Genomic DNA, 23244 nt, shown 5'->3' on the forward strand with positions numbered 1-23244 from the left:
CTCAAGGATCCCAGAGGCTGTACTATGCTGAAGAATCCGGATCGGACTGGGATACTCTATCCGACATGGCTCAGGCTGCTTTAAAGATGACATTATCGATTGATCTAGCGATCCGCTACAAAGAAACCAAGCCAGTCAGTGTTCTTTTCAAAACAATCTGCGACGCTTACAAGAAAAACACCCGGGCGAGGCAAATGATGCTCCAGGACTCCTTCTGGTGCACTCGACACAACCCCAACAAGCCCATCATGACCTGGATCACTCGGATTTGCAATAGAGATTGCCAAGTGGACCCGCGGGCGGGTACCTGCCACATGGCATCGGGTACCCGCGCGCGGGTGCCGTGTACGGGTCCGGGTGCGGGATTTTGGGCAAAAAAGCACCAGGTACCCAGATACCCGCCAAAAATACCCGCGGCAGGCGGGTCTTCCAGGTACCCGGGTACCCGCTGCTACGGTCACCGAGGGGGTTGATTCCTCAAGATGACCGTGACAGATTCTGGTCATCAAGGGGAATCAGCCCTCTCGATGATCGGGACGGACCCCGGTCATCAAGAGGAATACAGCCCTCTCGATGACCAGGATCTGTCCCGGTCATCAAGAAGAATCAGCCCTCCCAATGACCGGGATTTGTCCTGGTCATTGGGAGGGTTGTTTTCTCTTGATGACCGGGACAGATCCGATTCCTGGTCATTGGGAGGAATCAACCCTCTTGATGACCGGGACAGACCCCGGTCATTGAGAGGAATTGAACCCTCTAGGTGACCCGGACAGATCTTGGTCATCAAGGGGAATCAGCCCTCTCGATGACCGGGACAGAACCCAGTCATCAAGAGAAAACAACACTCTCAATGAACGGGACAGGACCCGGTCATCAAGAGGAAACAACCCTCTCGATGACCGTGGCAGAACCCGGTCATTGTGAGGAAACAGCCCTCTCAATGACCGGGATAGAACCCGCTCAATGAGAGGGTTGTTTCCTCTCGATGACTGGAACAGACCCCAGTCATCAAGAGGAAACAAGCCTCTCGATGACTGGAACAGACCCCAGTCATCAAGAGGAAACAAGCCTCTCGATGAGCGGGGTCTATTCCGGGTTTCCTCTTGATGACTGGGGTCTGTTCCAGTCATCGAGAGGAAACAAGCCTCTTGATGAGCGGGGTCTATTCCGGTCATCGAGAGGGTTGTTTACTCCCAATGACCAGGATCTGAGAGGAAACAACCCTCCCAATGACTGGGACAGAGCCCGGTCATCGAGAGAAACCATCACTCTTGATGAAAAGTCTGTAGCTGTCATCAAGTGAGGGTGTTGGATAAAAAAAAGCACAAGTACCCGCGGTACCCGCAAAACAGACCGCCAGTACCCGCCCGCGGGTGCCGTGTACGGGTACGGGTGTCTGAATATCACAAAAAACACCGCAGGTACCCGGACACGCGGCGGGTACCCGGGTCCACTTGGCAATCTCTAATTCGCAACACGGCTTCTGACCTTAAGTCGGTTAAACTGACCCCTGCGGACCAGCAAATTTGTGATTGTCTTCTGCGCGGCCTGGATGACTCCTGGAAGCCAATCAGAGACCACCTTGTTTACTCACCAAACAAGATCTCCCTTGAAGATGCCATTGGGGAACTTGAGGCACACAAGGTATCCATGCAAGTTTTGTTTGATCAAACACCAGAAACTTTTGCGTAATCAAAGGTTACTAGAAAGAAGAAGCCAGGTTGTTGGAACTGCGGCCAGGTTGGTCACCACTCATTGGCTTGTCCCAACCCTCCAGCAAAGAACGAATCAAAAGCGTGATTCAAAAATAGAGCTGGTGCGGTGTCTGTTGCGCGTCTAGGCAACGGTGGTCCCAGCAGAGATGAAGAAGAACAAGAAGAGGAAGACAACTTCAACCCAGAGATGGACGTCATGTGGGGATGAACCTGAAGTAGAAGAATTCTGTCCCCATAAGAAATACAACCTACTAGTCATTTTAAGGAACGGTGGGTAGTTACTTTACTTTACGATATCTGCGGGATTTTTGTAAAGTAACTACCCGCCGTTACTTTTTGCGCCGTTATTGTTAGCAGTAACGCGCGAACAGCGGAATCACGCGTAACGTAATGGGCCTCTTTTTTTGAGGCCATTACCAGTAAAGTAACGCATTATCCAGCGGATAATGCGTTATTGAGCAATAAAAGGCCAAATTGGCCCTATTTTGGCCTTTTATTGCTTGTTATCTTGCCCAATATCTGTTGCTACGCGCTCAGATATAGTAACAGCCGTCGCAAAAAAAAAACTCTTGGTGTGATATCAATATTGCACTGCCGTTACTGGTAACAATAACAATAACGGCCAAAAAACGTTACATTATCATTACGTTACGCGTTACTGTAGCGATAACTACCCACCGTTGTTTTAAGTAGTCTAATTATTTCATTTATATAAGTTCTGGTTTTGAGCAAGGGGGTGTGTTGAGATAGTATGCTTATATCCATATCTGTATGCTTCAACCATAACACAAACCAATCTTCTATATAGTATCTTGCTTCTGGGGTTTCCTTCCTTAGTGAATCAGAACCATATCATTTTCACTCCTGAGTGTCACAGGAATTTGTGTCTGTGAACTTCAGTGTTTATCCTTTGTTCCCCTCAACATGAAACTGATCCTGGATTCATCCATAAATCATCAAGAAGTCATGTAGAAGTCAAATGGAACTCAATCAGAACACAGTTGAAACCACTTAGACACAATTGCCACAATCAAATCATAACTCAATTCAAACTGTTTGTTGATTGGGATGAGATCTTGGGGTTCAATTCACATTATTCACATGCTCATGAAGGTGTTTAATGTTTTCAATTTGCTAATTTTTCCCTCATGTGCCTGCGTGATAGGTTGTTACAAATTGCAGGCTGGGCCTCTTTGAGATCAAAAACATGTACCCACCAGTTAGAATGATGTGAAAGTCCCACCTGAATTGGCATATTTCCCTGAATAAGGGCAGGTATAATCTATAATTGAGCCAAAAAAGGATGAGAATAGGGTGAAAGTATGTGTCAAGTCAAGCTTGGAGGTTTGTGGTATCAGATTTCAGCTAGACAGCCTGGCTTCATAACACAAATAAGCTTGTGAGTTTTTTTTTTTTTTTGTGTTTTTGTTTTCCAATGTCTCCATGCACATGCATGTGAGCTGTTTTCCATTTTGACAATGTCACCTTTGTGTACGCGCGTACATTGGGGTGAAAGATCACTGGAGGGGCCTTTCACAGATCCATGACAAGTAAAAACTGGTCAGAAAGCCATCAAAGCACCAGCTAGTTACATTCATTTTGTGTGAAACCCCTTGCACATAGAGAAATTGAACAAAATAAATTCACCATAAATAATTAATAATTAGGCATTGATTAACTATCATTTCATTATAGGTTGTGATTGAGTCATCCTTAAAGAATGTAACAGTTCTAGACAACATTGCATGAGGTCCTATGATACTTCCTTGTAAATTATGAAAGACTTCCCATTGACTTCTGAATAATTTATGAATAATTTCCTAATACACATCTGACTGACATCAGACCCAGAACAACATACAATTACATTCAGGCACTCTCTGGAGAGTGCATCAAATTCTCCCCTGGTGAGAGTACATTGAAGCTGAGATGCTCAGCTATCCTCTGCACTTCAGCTTGCTGAATCACAATGAGTTTTTGCTGTGTAATGTCAATTCAACTAAAAAAGTTTGCCAAAAGCCACAATTTTCCTGAAAATCTCACATGGAAGAAGTTCAATAACTAGCCTCCCATTGGGAATGGGAGATGCTTTGCATTGGGGTGCTCTGTACCCTCAGTCCTGGGAGGCTTTTGCTGTGGAACTCCTATGGTGCCAGGCCGTAGGCAGTGCTTGGAAGGGAAAGTGGTGATGAGCCTGCCTTCCTGTGAGGTCCTAGGATGAATGAGATCTGAGAAAACCAGAGAAAGGGGGTTGAACAACAATATCAGTGAGATTTGCTGGCGGTTTTGGGGGTTGAGGATCTGTAAAGGGATGCTGATGAGGAGCTTGAGGGTTGATAAGGATTTGATGAGGTGATGAGGATAAGGATTTGAGAATCTTGATGGCATTCGTGCCACTGAAGCCAAACTCTTGGTCCTGTGGTTTGATCTTGACCATTGGGACGGGAGGAACAATTGAAGTTGTGGTGTGGTTTCCTGGATCCATCACACAAAGCTAAGAACCGGAGTCCTGAGTCTGGGCACAACATCCTACTTGGTTGCACTAGCAGCTAGAGACCAAAAGAAAGAAGACAACCCGTGCGGCCATCCTGAAAACGATGACAACGAACTGAAGATCCAATGAAGAAGAGAATGGCCTTTGACTTGTCCATTCCAAGGGTAGCTAGCGCTCTAAAACCAATCAATTGTCCACACCTATTTAATGGCAGATTTGGAGGTGTTTTGAATAGCACTCTGACAATGTGGAACTACTCTTTGGGATGAATAGAGCTGGAGAGGGAATGGTGCTTTAATGGGCTGCCTCTCTGGGAACAAGAAAAAGATATAAGAGTATGAACTCTTAAGGAAAGGTGTGGCTATAGAGGATTCTTGAGATATGTCTTGAGGGTTACTTTTCTACTAATCTAATATTTTGTACACAGATAACAAGCTTGTCCAATCTGATTTATTGGCATAAGCAAGGCTAATGATAGGTGACCAGTGATCTGAATTACTTTGACAGGATCTGATGGGGAACAAATGAAGAGGAAAACAACCCAGTTTATAAACACAAGAACAAGGAGCCATGAGGAAACAAGGATAACCTGAAGGGAAGCATTAAACATTCTACTTCTATAGGATGAAACAGCCATGTGGTCAGAGTAGTGGATCAAGGAGTCACATGATGGTGTAAAAGTGGGTGGGGATGATGCCATCTTCTGGGGGCTATGGTTCAATCTTCCTAGTTGGAGGAGGGGATATGTGAGACATAACAGGGGTAGAGTATTCTATGATCTAAGATAGGAGGAGTTAGGTGTTTCAGGAAGTGTTTCAGGAAGACATAATCTAAGGATCTAAGATAGGAGGAGTCAGGTGTTTCATCAAGTGTTTCAGGAAGTAATAATCTAGGTGGGGTTTGGGGCTATGTCTAGTATAATGTGTATCATGTTGGGTTTGGAGGGTGAAGGGTTTCAAGGTTGCTTATACATCTTTGAGCACATGGTTCTAAGGAAACACTAGAAGAAGGGGGTAAAATGTGATCTGGGTAGATGTTTGAGACTAGGGAGAGGGTTTATCCAAGAGAGGGGGAGTGTGGGAATAGGAAATACTATTATCCAGGGTATGGCCATTGAGTGGGGATGTTGGGGGCCTTGGGCTTTGCTGACAAGGGGGCCAGAGGTATGGGATTTAGTCTTGAGGTGTGACAGCCTTGTGATTGATGGTTGCTGGTTTTTTGGGTAGATCAGGATTGGCTTACCACAACAACTTGCGGAGGCTCAGGGTCGGCCAGGTACCAGGAACGGCCAGAAGCTTGCGGATTGAGATTGGCGGAGTTGGGGGATCTGATATTCAAGGTTTGAGAATGTGATTTACAAGGTTGAAAATCAGGATTTTCAAGGTTGGATCTAGAAAGAGAAAGGGAAGAAAAGTCCTGAACCAAACATGGAGATCCTGAAACAAGAACTATAGAATTGAGATCCTCAAGGTTTGACTGCCTGTTGTCCTAAAGTGAGACGAGACTGTAAATCTTGAGGTTGCTGGTTTGATCCCAGCTTGGGTGACCAAATGAGGAACTCCTACCGTGTCAGGCGGGAGGCAGTTGCTTGAGGGGAATGAGAAATGTGGGAATTTGTTGCATGTGCCCTTGGGGGTGATTGGCTGTGAATGAGCGCAATAAAATTGTGTAGCGTTGGGGGGGGGGGATGATTTTACAATGGCTGGAATTGTGCGTTGGCGGTGTTTGAGTTGAAAGAGGAGCCGGGGATACTGCCGGCGGGGGTGTGATCAAATCAGAAAGGAGAAGTGATTGACGTTGCGGGGTAATGAACTTAAAGAGCTGAGAATTTGGGCAAAAAGACGCCAAGACAATAAGTTTGAATTTGATGGAGAAACTGAAATTTACGGTTCAGAGTAGGTCCATGCTGCTCCAAAGCCTGAGTTCCCGCTGAGCTCAAACCTTGGATTTTGTGACATCTAGCAGACAGCTCATCACAACCTAGCGCACACGTGCGCACTACAACAGACAAAACATCAGAAACAAAACAAAACCAAGAATAAACAAGACAAAAACCAACCCTCCTCATCCAAAAACTATCCAACGCATGCAGAGTGAAAGAAGAAAACAACAAAACATGATGAACAAGAAACTGACATGAGAAAACAAAACCACCAACACAGAAACAAAAGGGGAGCGGGAAAGAGGGGGAAGCCTGAAACACCTTGAGGAGTGCAACGTGCGCTGCGCTATTGAATCTTGACGTGCTGTGAGCTGTAAACTTGAGATCTTGAGGTCTTGAAGCCTTGACGTCCTTCGCCGCGCGCCACACGCAATAAAAACTTTGATCCCCACGCGTGTGCCAGTCTGTCCACCACACTGCTCATTGAGGGAAGTATGTACTCCACTTGATGACCGGGACAGAGTGGCCATCAAGAGGAGTACATAATCCCCTCAATGACCTGTAATTTGTGCCACATGCACACACGTGCTAGCCGGTCAGAGGAGGAGTGCGTAACTCCGCTCAATGGCCTGTGCCAGCCATCAGCACGGCGGCTGGGGCATAGCCGGGCCCGGAGCTGCTGCCCCTCGAACTTTCTTTTCAAAGGGCTGGGTACCCGAACGCTTAAGTCTTAGCAGGTGAAAATTCCCCGGGGTGGGCTATCGGGGTAGCGGGTGCTTTTTTTTTGGATTAATATTATGACTTTTTTTTACATGACAAGGACACCTCCAAAAAATCCAATATTTTTGGAGAGGGCAGTTTATAAGATCCATCAAAAAAAAAAAAAATATTGGGAAACATCCCCTCCTTCTCTTGGGGGAAGTCGCTGTGTGCGAAGTAGGTCTGTAAAAATAACCATGACAAAGTGAATAGGATTATATACAAAGATTTTTAACCTCTTTCAGCAAAAAAGGTAGTATTCATAAATGAGAAGTATCACAAAGATCATTTCAATTTTTTCTCTTCTCCTTTCCTATAATTTATCTAATTTTTTCAGTAAACGTAAACAAAAAAAAAGTGTTCTTGATAATGGATCATTTTCTCATGGACACAACGCAAAAAATGTAAAAAGCCTAATGTCTGCATCTCTGAACGTACAAACGTTAACGGAGGTGGAGGGAGGAGAGACTCTATGATGACGAGATCAAAGCGCCAAATAAAGGCAGGCCAAGAGCGGGAAAAGCGCGGAAGAGAATGATCTGGAAAGCGCGGAGGTGGCGGAGAGAGTGTCTCTGGGACTGTTACTATTGTTTTGACGGAGGTTGGAGTCGCCACCGTTGGGAGGAACACATATCGACCGGCCGTCGTTTGTCTGGTCGAAGAACACCTTGGCCGCCCGGCCGACACCCAGCTTGCCTTTCCCATACGCTGGAACCTCGTGTCCCTGATGTATCCCCCAAACAACCAAAAAAGCATCAAAAATTCGTATCTGGTCTGGAAAAATTTATCTACGGTGGACTCAACTGCTTCAAATATCTTCAAGTAGCTCAATGAGCCCGCCGTTTTGCAGTTTCCAGCGACCTCGCCGTCGACCACCCAATCGGTAAAGCTTTGATTGGCGAATGATTGCGAGGACGAAGTATTTAGCGAGGTGACCAATGCCTCCACTCCTTGGCTTGAAGATGGTTGTTTGTTATTGTTTAATCCGATTTCCAGATTCCAAAGAGGTAAGCTACTTCATTATACTTGTCTAAGAAAGACAGGAGAAACGATTGAATGATTGGTCGGACTGACTAATTAACAATATAGCCTGCATCGCCCGCATAGAGTCTGAGATAACCGGTCCAAATCATCAGAATGTTTTCAAGACATTGATTTCAGTCATGGTCATCAAGCTCGAAGCTTGCTGCTTACAAAGTTCGGACTCCATAATTGATTATTCTCTCCAGTTCTTTTGAAGAGTCGAGCATCCAGTCCCCACTTTTAGTGTTTATATGCCAACAAAAGATAGGGAAGAAGAGGGAAAAAGATATCAGCTCTGTGATCCGTCGTGCGGGGAACGTGTGTTGAAATGAGGCCTACCTCGAGAAGAAATCATTGTAAACATCTTCGTTGGATTCTGTCCAGTTCAAGGTCGGAGATACTCCGATCATGCTCTTAAACTTCGGATCGTTAAGAATTGGTACCAGGTCAGGTGGATAAGGGTTTGAGGCTACCTGTCTAATCAACCAATTGGTTTAGTCCGAAACATGTTAACATTCGTTCAAAATTGTGGCTCCCGCTCAGCGATATCCGTTTTTCTAAATGTGTGGAGGAGTAGAGAGTAAAGACAGACAGCCAATCGCTCACCGAACATCATAAACATCGCGATCACCCGCCAGAGGCGAGAGAATCTTCCGGTTGCAAAACGATTGCGCCTGTCGGCAACTGGCCGCTTTGAGACTTGACTGGCAGGCCTTGATCAAATCACGGCAGCCAGTCGTCGGTGTACTATAGTCTTTGCTGGCCGCCTGGATCATCTCTTTTGAAACCATTGATTGATTGTACTACGTGCGCGACAAAGAGAGTGAAAACAGTCAGTAATCACTTTTACTCCGCGGCCGTTGGGTAACTCGACTAACTGGATTGGACTGCGCATATGTGATGTATGCAAGGTATTGGACCAAGGGATTGGTTAGCCCGTTTCCGATTCCCATCGAGCTGACAGGAATTATGACTTTTCCGGGCTGCTTGGAGTGTTCCAATTGGGCGTTCATTTCCAGGATGAGGTTCACGAGCACCGGCGCATAATGACCTGTTGTGGCGATCCACCGAGATGACATTAGTGAACTCTAGAGGATCTTGAATAACTCTCGACAAACCTCCATAAGACTCAGTCCACACTCCAAACGGCCTCCCGACGAATTTCGCGAAGAGCGGGTGGGCAAGAAGCAGTTGAATCGACTCGTACAGATCATTCATGGCTTCTGACGTGCTCTTCGCTGTCCTAGTCCCAAAAGAGTAACCGGTTCCCACGGGCTGGTCTACATAGATCCTAGGAATTGTAAATAAGAATGTTTTTTTGGCTCATTGAGAAAGATTTCTGTAACAACATATGGATTTTATGGATTTTATGAGCGGAGTTACCCACATGTTTGCCTGTTTGACCGGAAATCATAGTGGCATTGATTGCACCGACCACAGTGTAATGATATGGTTCAAAAAATCGTACTCTTATTTTTGGGGCTTATTGTCAAGGAACACTGACTCACGTTTTCATTCCAGGCTTCTGGGTTTGAGTCGAGTCCGGTGGAGTCCAACTTGATTTTACATGGTCCATTTTCCTGAAAAAGACCTAGTAAGAACACAGTGAAAAGTGGATAAAAAGAGATCGGCACCCAAGGCGACTAAGTCAATGAAGTGGAGGAAGTTTCGGTACGGCTGATGTAGTCATGAAGTGCATAGGAATCTTCCATGAAGGAGGCTATGTAGGATCGATGATGTTTGGATACTAGGAATTTGACTGACCGATCATTGAACTTGAACCTGGACCGCCGTTGAGCCAAAGTATCAGCGGGGATTGGTCGGGATTGCGCCTGCAGGAAGCGTGCAGAGAGAACACGAAGACAGTGATAGTCAGCATGCATGGAGTGGATAACATGTTTCAACACGGACAGTTTCGAAAATGTGATGAAGGCCAATATTCATCATTAAGATGATAAGATCACTCCCAATGGATAGAAGCCGGCAGCAGCGGATAAGACACGAGCGAGCCGAGATTTACAGAGACGAAAGAGGTGCGCGTCATGGGTAGAAGAAGAGAGAAAGAGAGAGCTTGTTGAGGCGGAAGAAGAATTCGAACCTGGCTTCTAGAAACCAAAAAAATAGGGAACGGGAAGGGTCGAGAGAGATGTATCCGGTGACACTAGCGGGTTGGCCGGGGCAAATCGAAGGGGTGGCCGTGATCTGGACGGAGGAGTTGGTGGCAACAGGAGCCGTATCATTGTGGCTGAGCAAGTTCTTGTAGACGCGGGGGCGATCGACCGGGTCTGTTTGATCGTCAATAAGATCGTCCATCCCCGGAGGGCTGCCGCCGATGATGCCGTTGATCACCGGTACTTCGCCGGGTGCCCGGCGCCGGTCGATCGTCCGCCTCTGGTGCCTGGATTCTAGGAGACCGATCCTACCCCCCGTCGCCGGAGGAGCCGATAAGATGATTATCAAGATTATCTCGAGTGAAAGCGTGGTCAGGCTCAACATCCTAAGTGTACTCTTAAGAGGATTACCAATGACCCTTCCATGATGTTCTTCTTTCGTTGGCCACTTCATGGTTAAAATACCTATTGTCAAGTCTATCTGGCGAGTGATCAGATCAAGAAACCGGTATGTGCGTTACGGAGGGAGGAGGACCTTTGATATTCTTTCGAGTGGGTTTTTGAATATGTATGTGAAAGTGTTTAAGGCCGTGTGCATCCACTTAATATATACTCTGAGGATTTTGAGGATACGATATTACTGATTGTCTGTGTCAATGATTATTCTGAAGGCTGAGTTGAGACTGGGTTGGAGTGGCTAGGCCGGAAGTTAACTTGGCCCCGTATTCTGCTGCAGGAGTCTATTAGACGTGCACTATATATAAATATAATATAAAGATCTATATATAAAGAGCTTTTGGGTGGTGGGAGGTGGAGAACTGAGAGAAGCTAGTCCTTTGTCGATGGTTGAGATGATGGAGGTTGCTCGGAGGAAGCTGTTCGCCTTTAGTCTTGAATCAAATAAATACAATTTGCAACTTTTTTTAGAGCAAGGCTTGAGCTCCAAGAGACCCTAATGAAGGTCGGTTGTTAGTTAAGCTTGTTGGTGGTGGATCGGTTGCTGGCCAACCCAGTGACGGCGAATCGTCTGGTCAGATGAGATTGATTCCATACAATTGTCAACTTTCAAGCGAGTCTGCAAATAACTTTGGCCATCAATCTCAAGAAATTCATGCTTTGGGTACTTCATCCTGTGTGTCCGTTTTTTTTTAAAGATTCGCTGTCACTTCCATTGTTGATCACAGCCCGTTCTGTCCTAACGAAAGCCTGGCTATCGAATTCGCCGCTCTAGGGCTGCACCATTTCAAGAGTCTTGATGCAGGAGAGCCGGTCATGCTGAGAAGACGGCGAGAAGTGTGCTTCCGATCTTGTTTGGTGTTGAATTATCCACGCCGGTTTGGGCTGGTTGACACAACCTTTGGCTAAATGCAGATAATCATGAAGATATTTCTGTGTCTTGGAACTCCCTTGGCTGGCTTGCTTTGGATAGAGTCTGTTTGGTTGCTTGCTGTGGCTTCAAGTCCGAAGGCATCATCGGCCCAGCTGAAGAGCTATGGAAAGCTTGCGGACCGGGTTATTCACTGGCGGGTTTCAAGAGAGGGGATTCATGACAACCGAGCCGGCGTGTATAGGCATTTTTGCATAATTCTGCTGGCTGGTGATGACATTTTTTTAGGCGATCCTCCGCGCGTGCCTTTGATTTCTTCCCTGGCCTCAAGTGCAACGAACTCATCCCACTTTCTCTTACAAATTTAATTAATTAACAAATTGAACCTGGCCTAAAAGACGTCTATTCTCACGGATATTTACACACCCGCTCACCCACCTCTCACTGGCCTGAGCTTTCAGGAGTCCCACCTCACAGCCAATCCTGCATAACATCTTAGGTCAGGATGTTTGTTAGGGTCAGGGATGAGCTCGAATGTTGGCACAACTTTAAAGCGGATTGCAAGGGATCGGTCGTCCGATTGAATTTGCAAGGCGCGGTTCCATGAGCAAAGCTGAAGTGTGATTGTTAATGGCTGTTGGATAATTAAGTGTCACCCAGCCTGAAGAGCACCGGCAGTAGAACCGCTGACTCTGACCAGCATATAACCGGCACTGAGAACCGGTGACCCTGACCAGCATGGATTTGTTATGTCCGTTGGCCGGGGCGTCAGCTCTAGCCCCTTTGGATTGCTGTTGGTTATCGTCCACTAAGATCATTGCAGATGAGATTTACAGCAGCGAATTTAGGTGATGTGTGTCTGGGTGAAGGGAAGGAAGAGCCAGGTAATCTTCGATCCCATCGAAAGAGCCACATTCATGGACTCCTTCGATGGTAATAGTCATCCATCTGTATCTAGTGCACCGGCTTCTCTGAATCCGGACATCGGATCACCCATGCACCTCGAACAAGTCCCTGGAAATTGCACAGTTTGTCGATATTAGATCGATTTGGCTGCTTCAAGTTCTACCTTGGAAAAGAAAGCACCCGGGACCCGATGCCCAGCTTCGCACTCGGCCTTCCATGCTCGGACCTCTCGGAAAAACAGACCATGTAATAATAGGTAGGACCCAGGAAAGCCCCTATGGAACACAGTAACAAAAATGTATGAATTTTTGGTCAAAAAACAAAAAACGTACGCACCCCAGATGTACAAATGGGAAATTTGGCAGATAAGGTACTCACCCCAATTGTATGAAGTTTTTTGGGGGACAAGGGGGGTAGTAGTAACCAAAAATGTATGAGAATGAGGATATGATGCCAGGGTTTTTTTGCACCCCCCCCCCCCCCCCTATATTGGTCCAGCTCTTCCTGTATCAACCACATATCCCACTTGCGGCTGGTTTCTACACTTCCTTGCCGAGTTCCGGGATTTTTGTGCATCTTGAAGTAGCACATCTGCACCATTTATTCCCAGTCACCAAAGGCTTAAATATTACGGATGCTGGTGGGAATTGTGTGTCCATCTCCCAGAGATTACATTCTCTTCTTCTTACAATGACTCAAATTGCTTTTCTAGAACACTGGCAGAACAAATTTTTGAAGATAAAAGCTCTCAAAAAAAGCAATAAAAATGTAGATGAAGAGTAACAATCAGTTGTTGATGATAGTCTATGCAGTTTTCTACTTGAATATGAAATTTAAAATATCTTCTTCTTCCATTTTTAACCTTTGTCACTGCTCCTCTGGGTATGTAGCAGAAATGGTTACTCAAAAAAAGTATGTCTGGGAGTATTTCTTCACGCCCGCGGCAAAAAAACGTACGCACAAAATTTGTATGAATTTTTTGAAAAATCTCTGCACCTACGCACAAAACGTGTATGAATGGGCTCCAAAAATGTATGAACTTTTTGAAAATCTTGGAATTTAGGTTACTGTGTTCCATAGGGGCTTTCCAGGGTCCTGTAATAATCTGATCATGCAGGCAGCCAGGCCGCATACATGCCTCATATCTTCTGGAACACATGATATAAACTCTACACTACCAGGAAATCAAACCTTGCTGTGCAAATGTTGGATTCCATTCTTTATTGGTGGTCAAATCTGGATGTGTCCCACAAGTAACACACCATCAGTTGAGATAGCTTGGGACGGAGAACTTCCTGTTGCCTAATATTGATACATATTGTCTTTTGCTTATTGCTTGGACTTCATGAAGAAGTTCAAGCGGTAAAGTTATGTGGTTATTGGGCACAGGACAAGTTTAAGCTGAAGCAATCTGCTTGTGCCACCCACAGCATGGGGATTGTGACGTCATCAATACTTAGCTGTGTGGATGGCGATATCCATGGTCAACAGCCTGATCCCCCCCCTACCGTTCCGGCTTCCGCCTCACGTTTTCGACTCAACAACGCGACCTCCACGAACAATCCAATGGCTTTCCGACCGTTGTGGAACTTCTACGCAGGGCGCGATCTGAGCTTGGAAGGGAATATAGCAAAAACCAGGAAAGTTTAGGCTAAAGGTGCTTGAAGGGCTGCCTTCCTAAATAAGCTCTGGAAGAATTTAACACTAAGAATTTTATTGTGGCGCAATCTACTGAATTATTCTATTATCTAGATTTTTCAGAACCTAAGAACCAGGTTTTGTGCGCATAAAGAGATGTTATAAATGGTGTGATTGGGTTTGTTTGTTATCAAGGGCAAGTTATAATTATCAATTTATAAATTTATGATCTAATTCCTAACTATGATTATCTAACTATAATAAGGTGATGAATGCGGAAGTAATCTCTTAATATTACTATTTAGTGAAGCATGGGAAGAAAGGGAACAAGAAGGGGCAGAAGAGACCTCCTTATATAGTAAATAATATAGTCTGAGAGTGGATTTTACAAGTGTGAAATAGAATACTACTTTGGGATGCTGTACAGTTGTAGTGTTGAAATACTAATCTATATTGGGAAGCTGTACATGATATTTGTGAAATAGTATACTAATTTGGGTTATGATCACTTGGCTTGTTCCTCTTTGGGGTGAAAACTTTGTCTAAGAGTAGATTTTCTAACATGTGATAATAGAATCTTTCAGAAGTATCCCCTTCAGTCCTAGAGTAGATTTGTACTATGTAATGTATGTGATTTGTATGTGAAACTAGGATTCTACTATGTATTTGATTATGTAATTAAATAGACTAGTACTGGTTTTCTGGGTGATAATATAATTGAGAAATATGTGTAAGATGTTGGTTGTAGTATGTTTTGTACTATAATGATTTTGTTTGTACTTTATAATATATTATTATCTTAATTCTTCCCTATTTTTGATGTGTTTGTAAGTGGATTAGTCTTACCACACCGTATGCACCGGCAACCAAGATTGCCGTGGTCCAGATGGCTCTCAAGGGCATCAGTTTGGCGGAGATCTGTTGGATGCTGAGTCTTTCAGTCTCTCGGCAGTTTTTCTCTCGCTGGCTACACCTATTTGAAGAAACTTGCTGCGTCGTAAAGGATCTGGACGAGTACAAGGCCCGGGGCCGACCGAGCACACTCACCAACAACGAGTGTGAGTTCATTGTTGAACTCGTTTGATCGGAGCCCGGCTTGCTCTTGGCAGAAATCCAAGAACAATTATACAACTCATCCGGGACCCTACTCTCCATTGAGGCGGTCCACAAAAACCTCGTTGATTGATTGTCGATAACGTTAAAGAAACCTGAAACCCGCAACATTTGGAAATCCCTCATTTGCAAATACAGCTATATCGAGCAGATGGAATTTTTCCCCGCCGACTTTTTGGTATTCACAGGCAAGTATCCCGAGACATCTGGGGTATCTGTGCATTAACTAACTTGGTTTTTGTTGTCACAGATGAAAGCTCATTCTGTGACAACAACCTCCTTCGATCGTGCGCTAGGTCAGTGTGAGGGACCCCAGCAGCTTGGTTTGTTGTCAACCAAAATCCTCTCCGCTTGAGCCTACTCGCCGCTATCTCAATTGATGGACTCGCAGCTCTCACCACGACTCCCAAAAAATTCACCGGGAATAAATTTGAACATTTCTCAGAGCATGACTTGGTAAGTCTCAAGTCTCTTTCCCTATATCTGTTCAGTTACACGACTGACACCACAAACCAGCTCCCTCGTATGAATAGCTACCCAGATGTCAATTCTGTTTTGGTTTGTGACAACGCTGCTGTCCAACATGGCAAACGGGTGCGGGACCTTTGCGAGGCGGCTGGGGTCCGACTTTTGTACCTCCCGCCGTATTGCCCCGAGTTAAATCCGATCGAGCTTGGATTTGCAGCCATCAAGAAAAACTTACGGGCGTCTCACGTCCTTAACAATGCCATCAACCCCAATTGGGAAATACGAAAAGTGGCAGGCAAACTCCTGACTGCCGAGTTCAGCTACAAAGTATTTGAACACAGTGGTTACTGCGTCCCGCCAGGCCCGAACTGATGAACTTCCACTCTGACCTTGATCAAGGTTATCCATTCCTGACCCCCCATATCTATAAGTCAACCGACCTGATCACCCATGCCTTGTCCAAACTGATCCTGGCCTCTTTCCAAGTCAACTCTTACCCCTGATGAATGTTTGATAAAAATATCATGTACAGTATTACCCAGCAGCTTAAATCTCTTACCTGTCTGATCATATCATGTCCTCTTGCCGAGCCAGTTGTCTCCGCTGATGAGTGTTTATTTTGCTCAAACAATGGCATGTATTGTGAAATGAAAGTGCGCTGAGGCGCAATCAAAGTTATATCCACACACAATTGATCTGTGGGACCGGTCTAGCACTAGAAGTGGAAGGTCCAACTTGGATATGTCTTTTTTGATTCTTATCAGTTTCAATAACCACTCTGGTGTCCAGTTCTTGTGATTGAGAGGGTGCATTTGCTCTTGAGAAACACAGAAGGGTAATTTTTTATGAGATCAAGACAATAAAAACAAGCTAATTTTGACTGTAAGGTGTTAATCAAGCTGATGTGATTGAGGTGATTGGCTAAGGCTACAATGTGATAATAATTTTTTGGGTTACATGGTGAATAGTTCTGTGATCAAGAAAAGAAAAGGTAAAATTATCAAGCTAAGTTTGACTGTAAGGTGTTAATCAAGCTGATTGGAGAAGTTGGACTGGCTAAGGCTACAATGTGATAATCAACTTGGGTGATACCAAGGCTGAAACGCTGCGCTGCGCTACAAAAAAGCGGTCTTTTAGCGCAGCGCAGCAGGGAACCGCTGCGCGGTCAGCCCAAAAAAGCGGTAGCGCAGCGCCAGTCCCGCTGCGCTACCGCTGAAAATAGCGGGGGCCCGCTTTTTCCCCGACCCAAAAAGCGGTAGCGCAGCGGACGGGGCCGCTCCTTTCAGCGCCGCGCAGCAGCCACCAAAACAGCTGCGCTGCGCTTTTTTGGATGGCAGCGGGGGAGTGCTACGCGGCCAGGTCAAAAAGCGGTAGCGCAGCAATGGTTCCGCTGCGCTACCGCTGAAAGTAGCGGGTTCCCACTTCTTGCCAGACCCAAAAAGCGGTAGCGCAGCGGGCGGGGCCGCTACTTTCAGCGCAGCGCAGCGGCCACCAAAACCGCTGCGCTGCGCTTTCACCCTTGGTGATACAATGGATAGTTCTGTGATCAAGGAGGCAAAGTGAATACAAATCTACTAAGAGGCATTAGATTGGACAAATTTGGACACATTTTTGCGCAACTGGGCCACATAAACCTCTGGTACTCCCCATTGTATCATGCTTTCTTGGGTTATACCCTTAGATTGGAAAACTTTGAGATTAGTGGCCTTGTTCTGGGTGAGAATGGCAACTATACCATCTCTATTGACCAGTGGTATCTTGACAAATGCAAGGTACTTTTTGAGGAGGTTCACTTCTAGATCAATAATAGACAAGCTATCAGAATCGGAGTTGGGGCTGGGGCTTCGGCGGGTATGTGACTTGTGGAGTTTGCGCTTTTTTGCCGCTGAGAGCTTCTTGAATTTGAATCCCGCAGGGGGCGTGCAAAGGTCCACTCCCTGGTACCCTTGAACATGTTATTTCAGTCGGCTGGAATTTTAAGGTGGATATATTGGTGAGTTACTTACAATGGCATAGGCCCATTGTTGGACCATTGCAGCAGTCAGAGGTATATATTGAGTGGGATTGGTCGGGTTGATATGCACAGGCATTCTTGTTTCATACTTCACTTTGGGCGGGTTTGCAGCAAATATTTGATTAGTATAAAGATTGATTGCATCAAAATCACCGGCGACGGTGATTGCTGAAGGATTGGATGGATTGGTCGCCTTCAACAATGAGGCTGATATTGCAGCCTTTTGAGTCAAGACATGCTTCTTGACATCAATGACGGCCTTAGCTTGTTTCTTGGTGGTCTCGGGGTTGATCATGAGAAGCTCCATTGACGCCTTTGTGCGGTCCTGGCCAGTCAAAATGAGGGAAGCAGTCCAGTGATTGAATGAAGACTCATCCGCGATTCGGTAGTCAGCGGACTTCTTGAACTCGTTGCCATCAGCAATATTTATCAACACTTTCCACTCAATATGTGGCGATCCTTTGATAATGGTGTTTCGAATGAGATCGCCGGCGCCGTCAAACTGATTATTGCACTTGCTTGCAACAACCTCTTGGAAATCCTTGAGGGTCAAGGAAGCAAGGAGAGGAATTCAATTAAGAAAAGCTTTGGCTTCTCGGATTTGATCATTGCCCACATTGATTTGTTTGTTGTTGAAAACTTTTCGTAGAACAACTTGAAACTAGTGTTGCAGTTGATCACCTGAGGCTGAAGACCAGACAGGTTTTTCAGTTTCACTTTGATCTAGAGAAAAAAAAAACTTATGGTCAATTGCACCGGTTGCGGACCAAGCCCGCGAATCCGCCATAATTTGGAGGCTGAGAAGTATCCCGCCGGAGGATTCTCCCTGTTGAAAAGATAGAGTCCAATCCGAGACATTTTTGTAGGAACAATGAGACTATTAACCACTAAAAAGGGAGCAGAAATTTCATTGGCTTGAGCCTTTCAAATGCCATGACTGGACACAGCCTTCCTGGCTGTGCCAAAGTGGAAGTGATCCTGTTTTCATGCCACAAGGCAAAAACAAAAACAAATAAATCATGGAATGCCATGATTTTTGCACAGCAAGCAGGACCATCCGTCCAAGCTTTCTGCAAAACACAATACTTCAGAAGGAAGGCCTAATCTTCCTTACTGATGAAAATTGATTGAGACTGAATTTGCACCAGCAAACAAGATTTAGAGCCTCCTTCCAGATTAAGCCATTTAGGCGGCGGGAGTCCTTGACTTGTTTCACAACTTCCAGTGCCAAACAGACTAGGGCTTTTGGCCTGAAATTCCACACAGCATTAAACATCAATGAAAATGACCATTTCAAACATCGGTTTTTCAGTTTTTTGAGAAGAAAGTAAATGCATTGAAATTCCTGTCATGTGATAGAAGAACTATTTGCCAGCTAAATGGCTTGATTTGGAAGGGTGTTCTAAACTGGGTTTGCTTCTGAAACTGGAGGACTTCCCGTCGACTTTGAATAAATCTGGAATTCAAACCAGCAACCATGAGCAGTTGTTCAATACTCCCCCTGGACTTTTTGCTCAGAAAAAAAAGTGGGACTTGAAAAATCGACTCCCTGAAATTCATTTTCCAACTTCCAAATGTTGCGGATGTCGCGGAGACCGCTTCTGGACGTCTCCCGCGGGTCCTCAGGACCCAATTTTGGTCCAGGGCCCATTTAGGAGTTGGAAAATTAATTCCGCCATCCCAAATGGGAGTCAGAAAATTAATTTTGCAAAAATTGATGAAAAAAAGAAAAAAATTATATCTTCTCACCAAAGCCCCCCAAATTTTCACAGCGCTGTGGTGCTCCATTCCAAACCATAAGTAGTACTTTATTGCTTTCTTTTACATATATTCATCATTACATTGAACATTTCCCCATAACCCTTCACAAATACCTCATTATTATTACATATTCAGATTCTACATCAAATTTCACCTATGGTCACTCATACATAGTACCCCCTTATCTTCAATGGTTCAGTAGTTATAGAGGATATAAGACTTACAGACAACCTACAGTCTTCATTAGTTACAATACTCATTTCATTAGTACCCTACTTGAATCATTACAGTACATTCCTTTCACATATTTATTCTCACATACTAAACCCTTTACATACATTTCTCATTATGCACTATACCTATTGTACACATTACATCATTGGATCTGTGCTTACCTCTTTCAGTAGTGCTCATCATTACAAGTTGTTACTATGTTCTCATCACTCTTCCCCATTAGTACATTCTTTTATTCCCATAACCAGCATTCCCCTTTCAGCATTGCTCATCATTACATACTGTTACTATGTTCACATCACTCTTCCCCATTTGTACATTCCTTTATTCCCATAGCCAGAGAACTCCTCATTGTCTGTGCTCATCCTTCCTTCATATAAGAACTGTCCTTCCCCCCTCACTTGTACCTTATGCAGAATTTATAGATAATTTTAGATACAGAAATTATAAGTGCCCATTCTCATCAACCCATTGCCATTGAACCATTGCCCATTGCTTCCCCCCCCCCTTTCAACCATTGCTCCAACTCTCTTACCCTCAGTAGTCAGTAGTTAAGCTCATAGTACTAGCTCCTAAGATCAAGCAGAAATCAGCCACACCTTTTCTTCTTTTTCTTAGTGTTACTCTCATCCCCTCAGCATTAGTCAGGAAGGCAGCCTCATCAGCACCCTTGCATAGCTTACATTAGTACTAGTGTTGCTATCCATTTCCCTTCCAAGCTCTATTCTCCCCTTTGAGTAGTTCCACAGCGCGCAGAATACACCCTGAAGCTCCCATGCTGAAATTCTGGGCATCACCCCACGCCATAAACGGGGTGTGCTACTGTGCCTCTAATTTGGCGGATTTCCTACTAAGGAAATCTACCAAATCTTAGCTACAGCGCCCCAAAGTGCGCCAAAATTTCACAGCACAGAGTTAAATAACCTCTCTATAAATGGTTAGCTTATGGGCAGTACTCTACTAACAGAAATTAATTTTGAGGGGGTGGCGGCCTCCGCCACAGTTAATAGTGGCTCTGCCACAGTTGATAGTGGCTCTGCCACAGTTAACAGTGCCTCCGGCACAGTTAACAGCGCTGTGGTATGCTTTATGGTTGCCCATCTAAGCCCATTTTGAAATTTCCTTTTTTCTCATATGTACACTCTCAAATCAACCAATACGGCGGCACCACTGGATTCTACGGCCAAAACTACACAGGACACCATGGACAACACACCTTACACCCCTCTGGATCAGAAGATACAACCCCTTCAAGACACCATCAGCCAGTTTCACACACACAAACACCATACTCAGGTCATGTAATCCGTTACATGAACCACACTTACCCAGGACATGTAATCTGTTACATGGACCACCCTGACAGCTTGTCTAAACCTTTACATATACTTTACCTCATCAGCTGCACTCATTTCATTGTGCTTTGCACATATCATGCAGTGTCATGCAGTGTTATGCACACTTGATGCAGGCTTATGCAGTCTTATGCAGGTGCATGCAGACTAGTGTAATAGGGGCTGCAGTCTGACAGTTGACAGATGACATCATGCAGGTGTCAAGATGGCAAAAAACCCTCATGCAGCTTGCAGATGACATCATTTGACAGGCCAGGCCAGCTAAAATATCTCACCTCCTATTTCTCACTAGCTAAATTCCCTCATATGACATCATGACCTCATGTGACCTGTCAACCACCAGCCAAAATACCTCATTGTAGTCTTCAGGGCAGCTAAAACCCCTCATTCTCTTGTTCCCCTGGAGCTAAAATGTCTCACTCTTTTCTGTTTAAGGAGGCTCTCCTCCCCCCAGTTGGAATTTCTCTCAGCAAACTACTTGCACTCAGCTTACCCCATAACAGTACAATACTTGCTCACTCTACAGTATTAGCCCCACTCTATATTGTGGTTTTACACCCTTACATACAAATGACAACTTCATTACAACACTTACACATCAGCTACATCACCCTAACCCTTAAGCCACCTGCTCAAAGTAGGCTATCTTTTGATACACCTCCAATATCACTACATTAAACCTTCCAATCGTAGATTGGGGGGGGCTTGTTTTAGTGTCTAGTGACGCAGGAAAGGCAGAGGTAACCTCATTCATCCCTTTCCGCACTCAGCAAAAGGTTCTCAGGAACACTTTTGAGCTTTACAGCGCCTCCGCCACTATTAACCGTAGCCACTGTCAACTGTGGGGGATGCGCTGTTAACTGTGCCAGAGGCACTGTTAACTGTGGCGGAGGCGCTGTTAACTGTGCCAGAGGCACTGTTAACTGTGGCGGAGGCGCTGTTAACTGTGCCAGAGGCACTGTTAACTGTGGCGGAGGCGCTGTTAACTGTGCCAGAGGCACTGTTAACTGTGGCGGAGGCGCTGTTAACTGTGCCAGAGGCACTGTTAACTGTGGCGGAGGCGCTGTTAACTGTGGCGGAGGCGCTGTTAACTGTGCCAGAGGCACTGTTAACTGTGGCAGAGGCGCTGTTAACTGTGCCAGAGGCACTGTTAACTGTGGCGGAGGCGCTGTTAACTGTGCCAGAGGCACTGTTAACTGTGGCGGAGGCGCTGTTAACTGTGCCAGAGGCACTGTTAACTGTGGCGGAGGCGCTGTTAACTGTGCCAGAGGCACTGTTAACTGTGGCGGAGGCGCTGTTAACTGTGCCAGAGGCACTGTTAACTGTGGCGGAGGCGCTGTTAACTGTGCCAGAGGCAATGTTAACTGTGGCGGAGGCGCTGTTAACTGTGCCAGAGGCACTGTTAACTGTGGCGGAGGCGCTGTTAACTGTGCCAGAGGCACTGTTAACTGTGGCGGAGGCGCTGTTAACTGTGCCAGAGGCACTGTTAACTGTGGCGGAGGCGCTGTTAACTGTGCCAGAGGCACTGTTAACTGTGGCGGAGGCGCTGTTAACTGTGCCAGAGGCACTGTTAACTGTGGCGGAGGCGCTGTTAACTGTGCCAGAGGCACTGTTAACTGTGGCGGAGGCGCTGTTAACTGTGGCGGAGGCGCTGTTAACTGTGCCAGAGGCACTGTTAACTGTGGCAGAGGCGCTGTTAACTGTGCCAGAGGCACTGTTAACTGTGGCGGAGGCGCTGTTAACTGTGCCAGAGGCACTGTTAACTGTGGCGGAGGCGCTGTTAACTGTGCCAGAGGCACTGTTAACTGTGGCGGAGGCGCTGTTAACTGTGCCAGAGGCACTGTTAACTGTGGCGGAGGCGCTGTTAACTGTGCCAGAGGCACTGTTAACTGTGGCGGAGGCGCTGTTAACTGTGCCAGAGGCAATGTTAACTGTGGCGGAGGCGCTGTTAACTGTGCCAGAGGCACTGTTAACTGTGGCGGAGGCGCTGTTAACTGTGCCAGAGGCACTGTTAACTGTGGCGGAGGCGCTGTTAACTGTGCCAGAGGCACTGTTAACTGTGGCGGAGGCGCTGTTAACTGTGCCAGAGGCACTGTTAACTGTGGCGGAGGCGCTGTTAACTGTGCCAGAGGCACTGTTAACTGTGGCGGAGGCGCTGTTAACTGTGCCAGAGGCACTGTTAACTGTGGCGGAGGCGCTGTTAACTGTGCCTCTGGCACTGTTAACTGTGGCGGAGGCGCTGTTAACTGTGCCAGAGGCACTGTTAACTGTGGCGGAGGCGCTGTTAACTGTGCCAGAGGCACTGTTAACTGTGGCGGAGGCGCTGTTAACTGTGCCAGAGGCACTGTTAACTGTGGCGGAGGCGCTGTTAACTGTGCCAGAGGCAATGTTAACTGTGGCGGAGGCGCTGTTAACTGTGCCAGAGGCACTGTTAACTGTGGCGG

General features: G+C 45.8%; 1 protein-coding gene across 1 annotated transcript; it reads right to left on the minus strand.

Moving 5' to 3' along the window:
* Positions 1-7334: 7334 nt before the first annotated feature.
* On the minus strand, positions 7335-10369 carry PtA15_18A44 (uncharacterized protein; the record flags this gene model as incomplete). Its single annotated transcript, XM_053164988.1, has 13 exons — positions 7335-7574; positions 7655-7805; positions 7925-7960; positions 8045-8110; positions 8213-8350; positions 8480-8676; positions 8752-8924; positions 8992-9164; positions 9261-9268; positions 9382-9464; positions 9549-9705; positions 9785-9836; positions 9972-10369. 13 exons carry the CDS (start codon positions 10367-10369, stop codon positions 7335-7337), a joined length of 1872 nt encoding a protein of 623 aa, XP_053028543.1.
* Between the last annotated feature and the right edge of the window lie 12875 nt (positions 10370-23244).

The sequence above is a fragment of the Puccinia triticina genome, chromosome 18A, assembly GCF_026914185.1.
Source record: "Puccinia triticina chromosome 18A, complete sequence".
Classification (NCBI taxonomy): Eukaryota; Fungi; Basidiomycota; class Pucciniomycetes; order Pucciniales; family Pucciniaceae; genus Puccinia; species Puccinia triticina.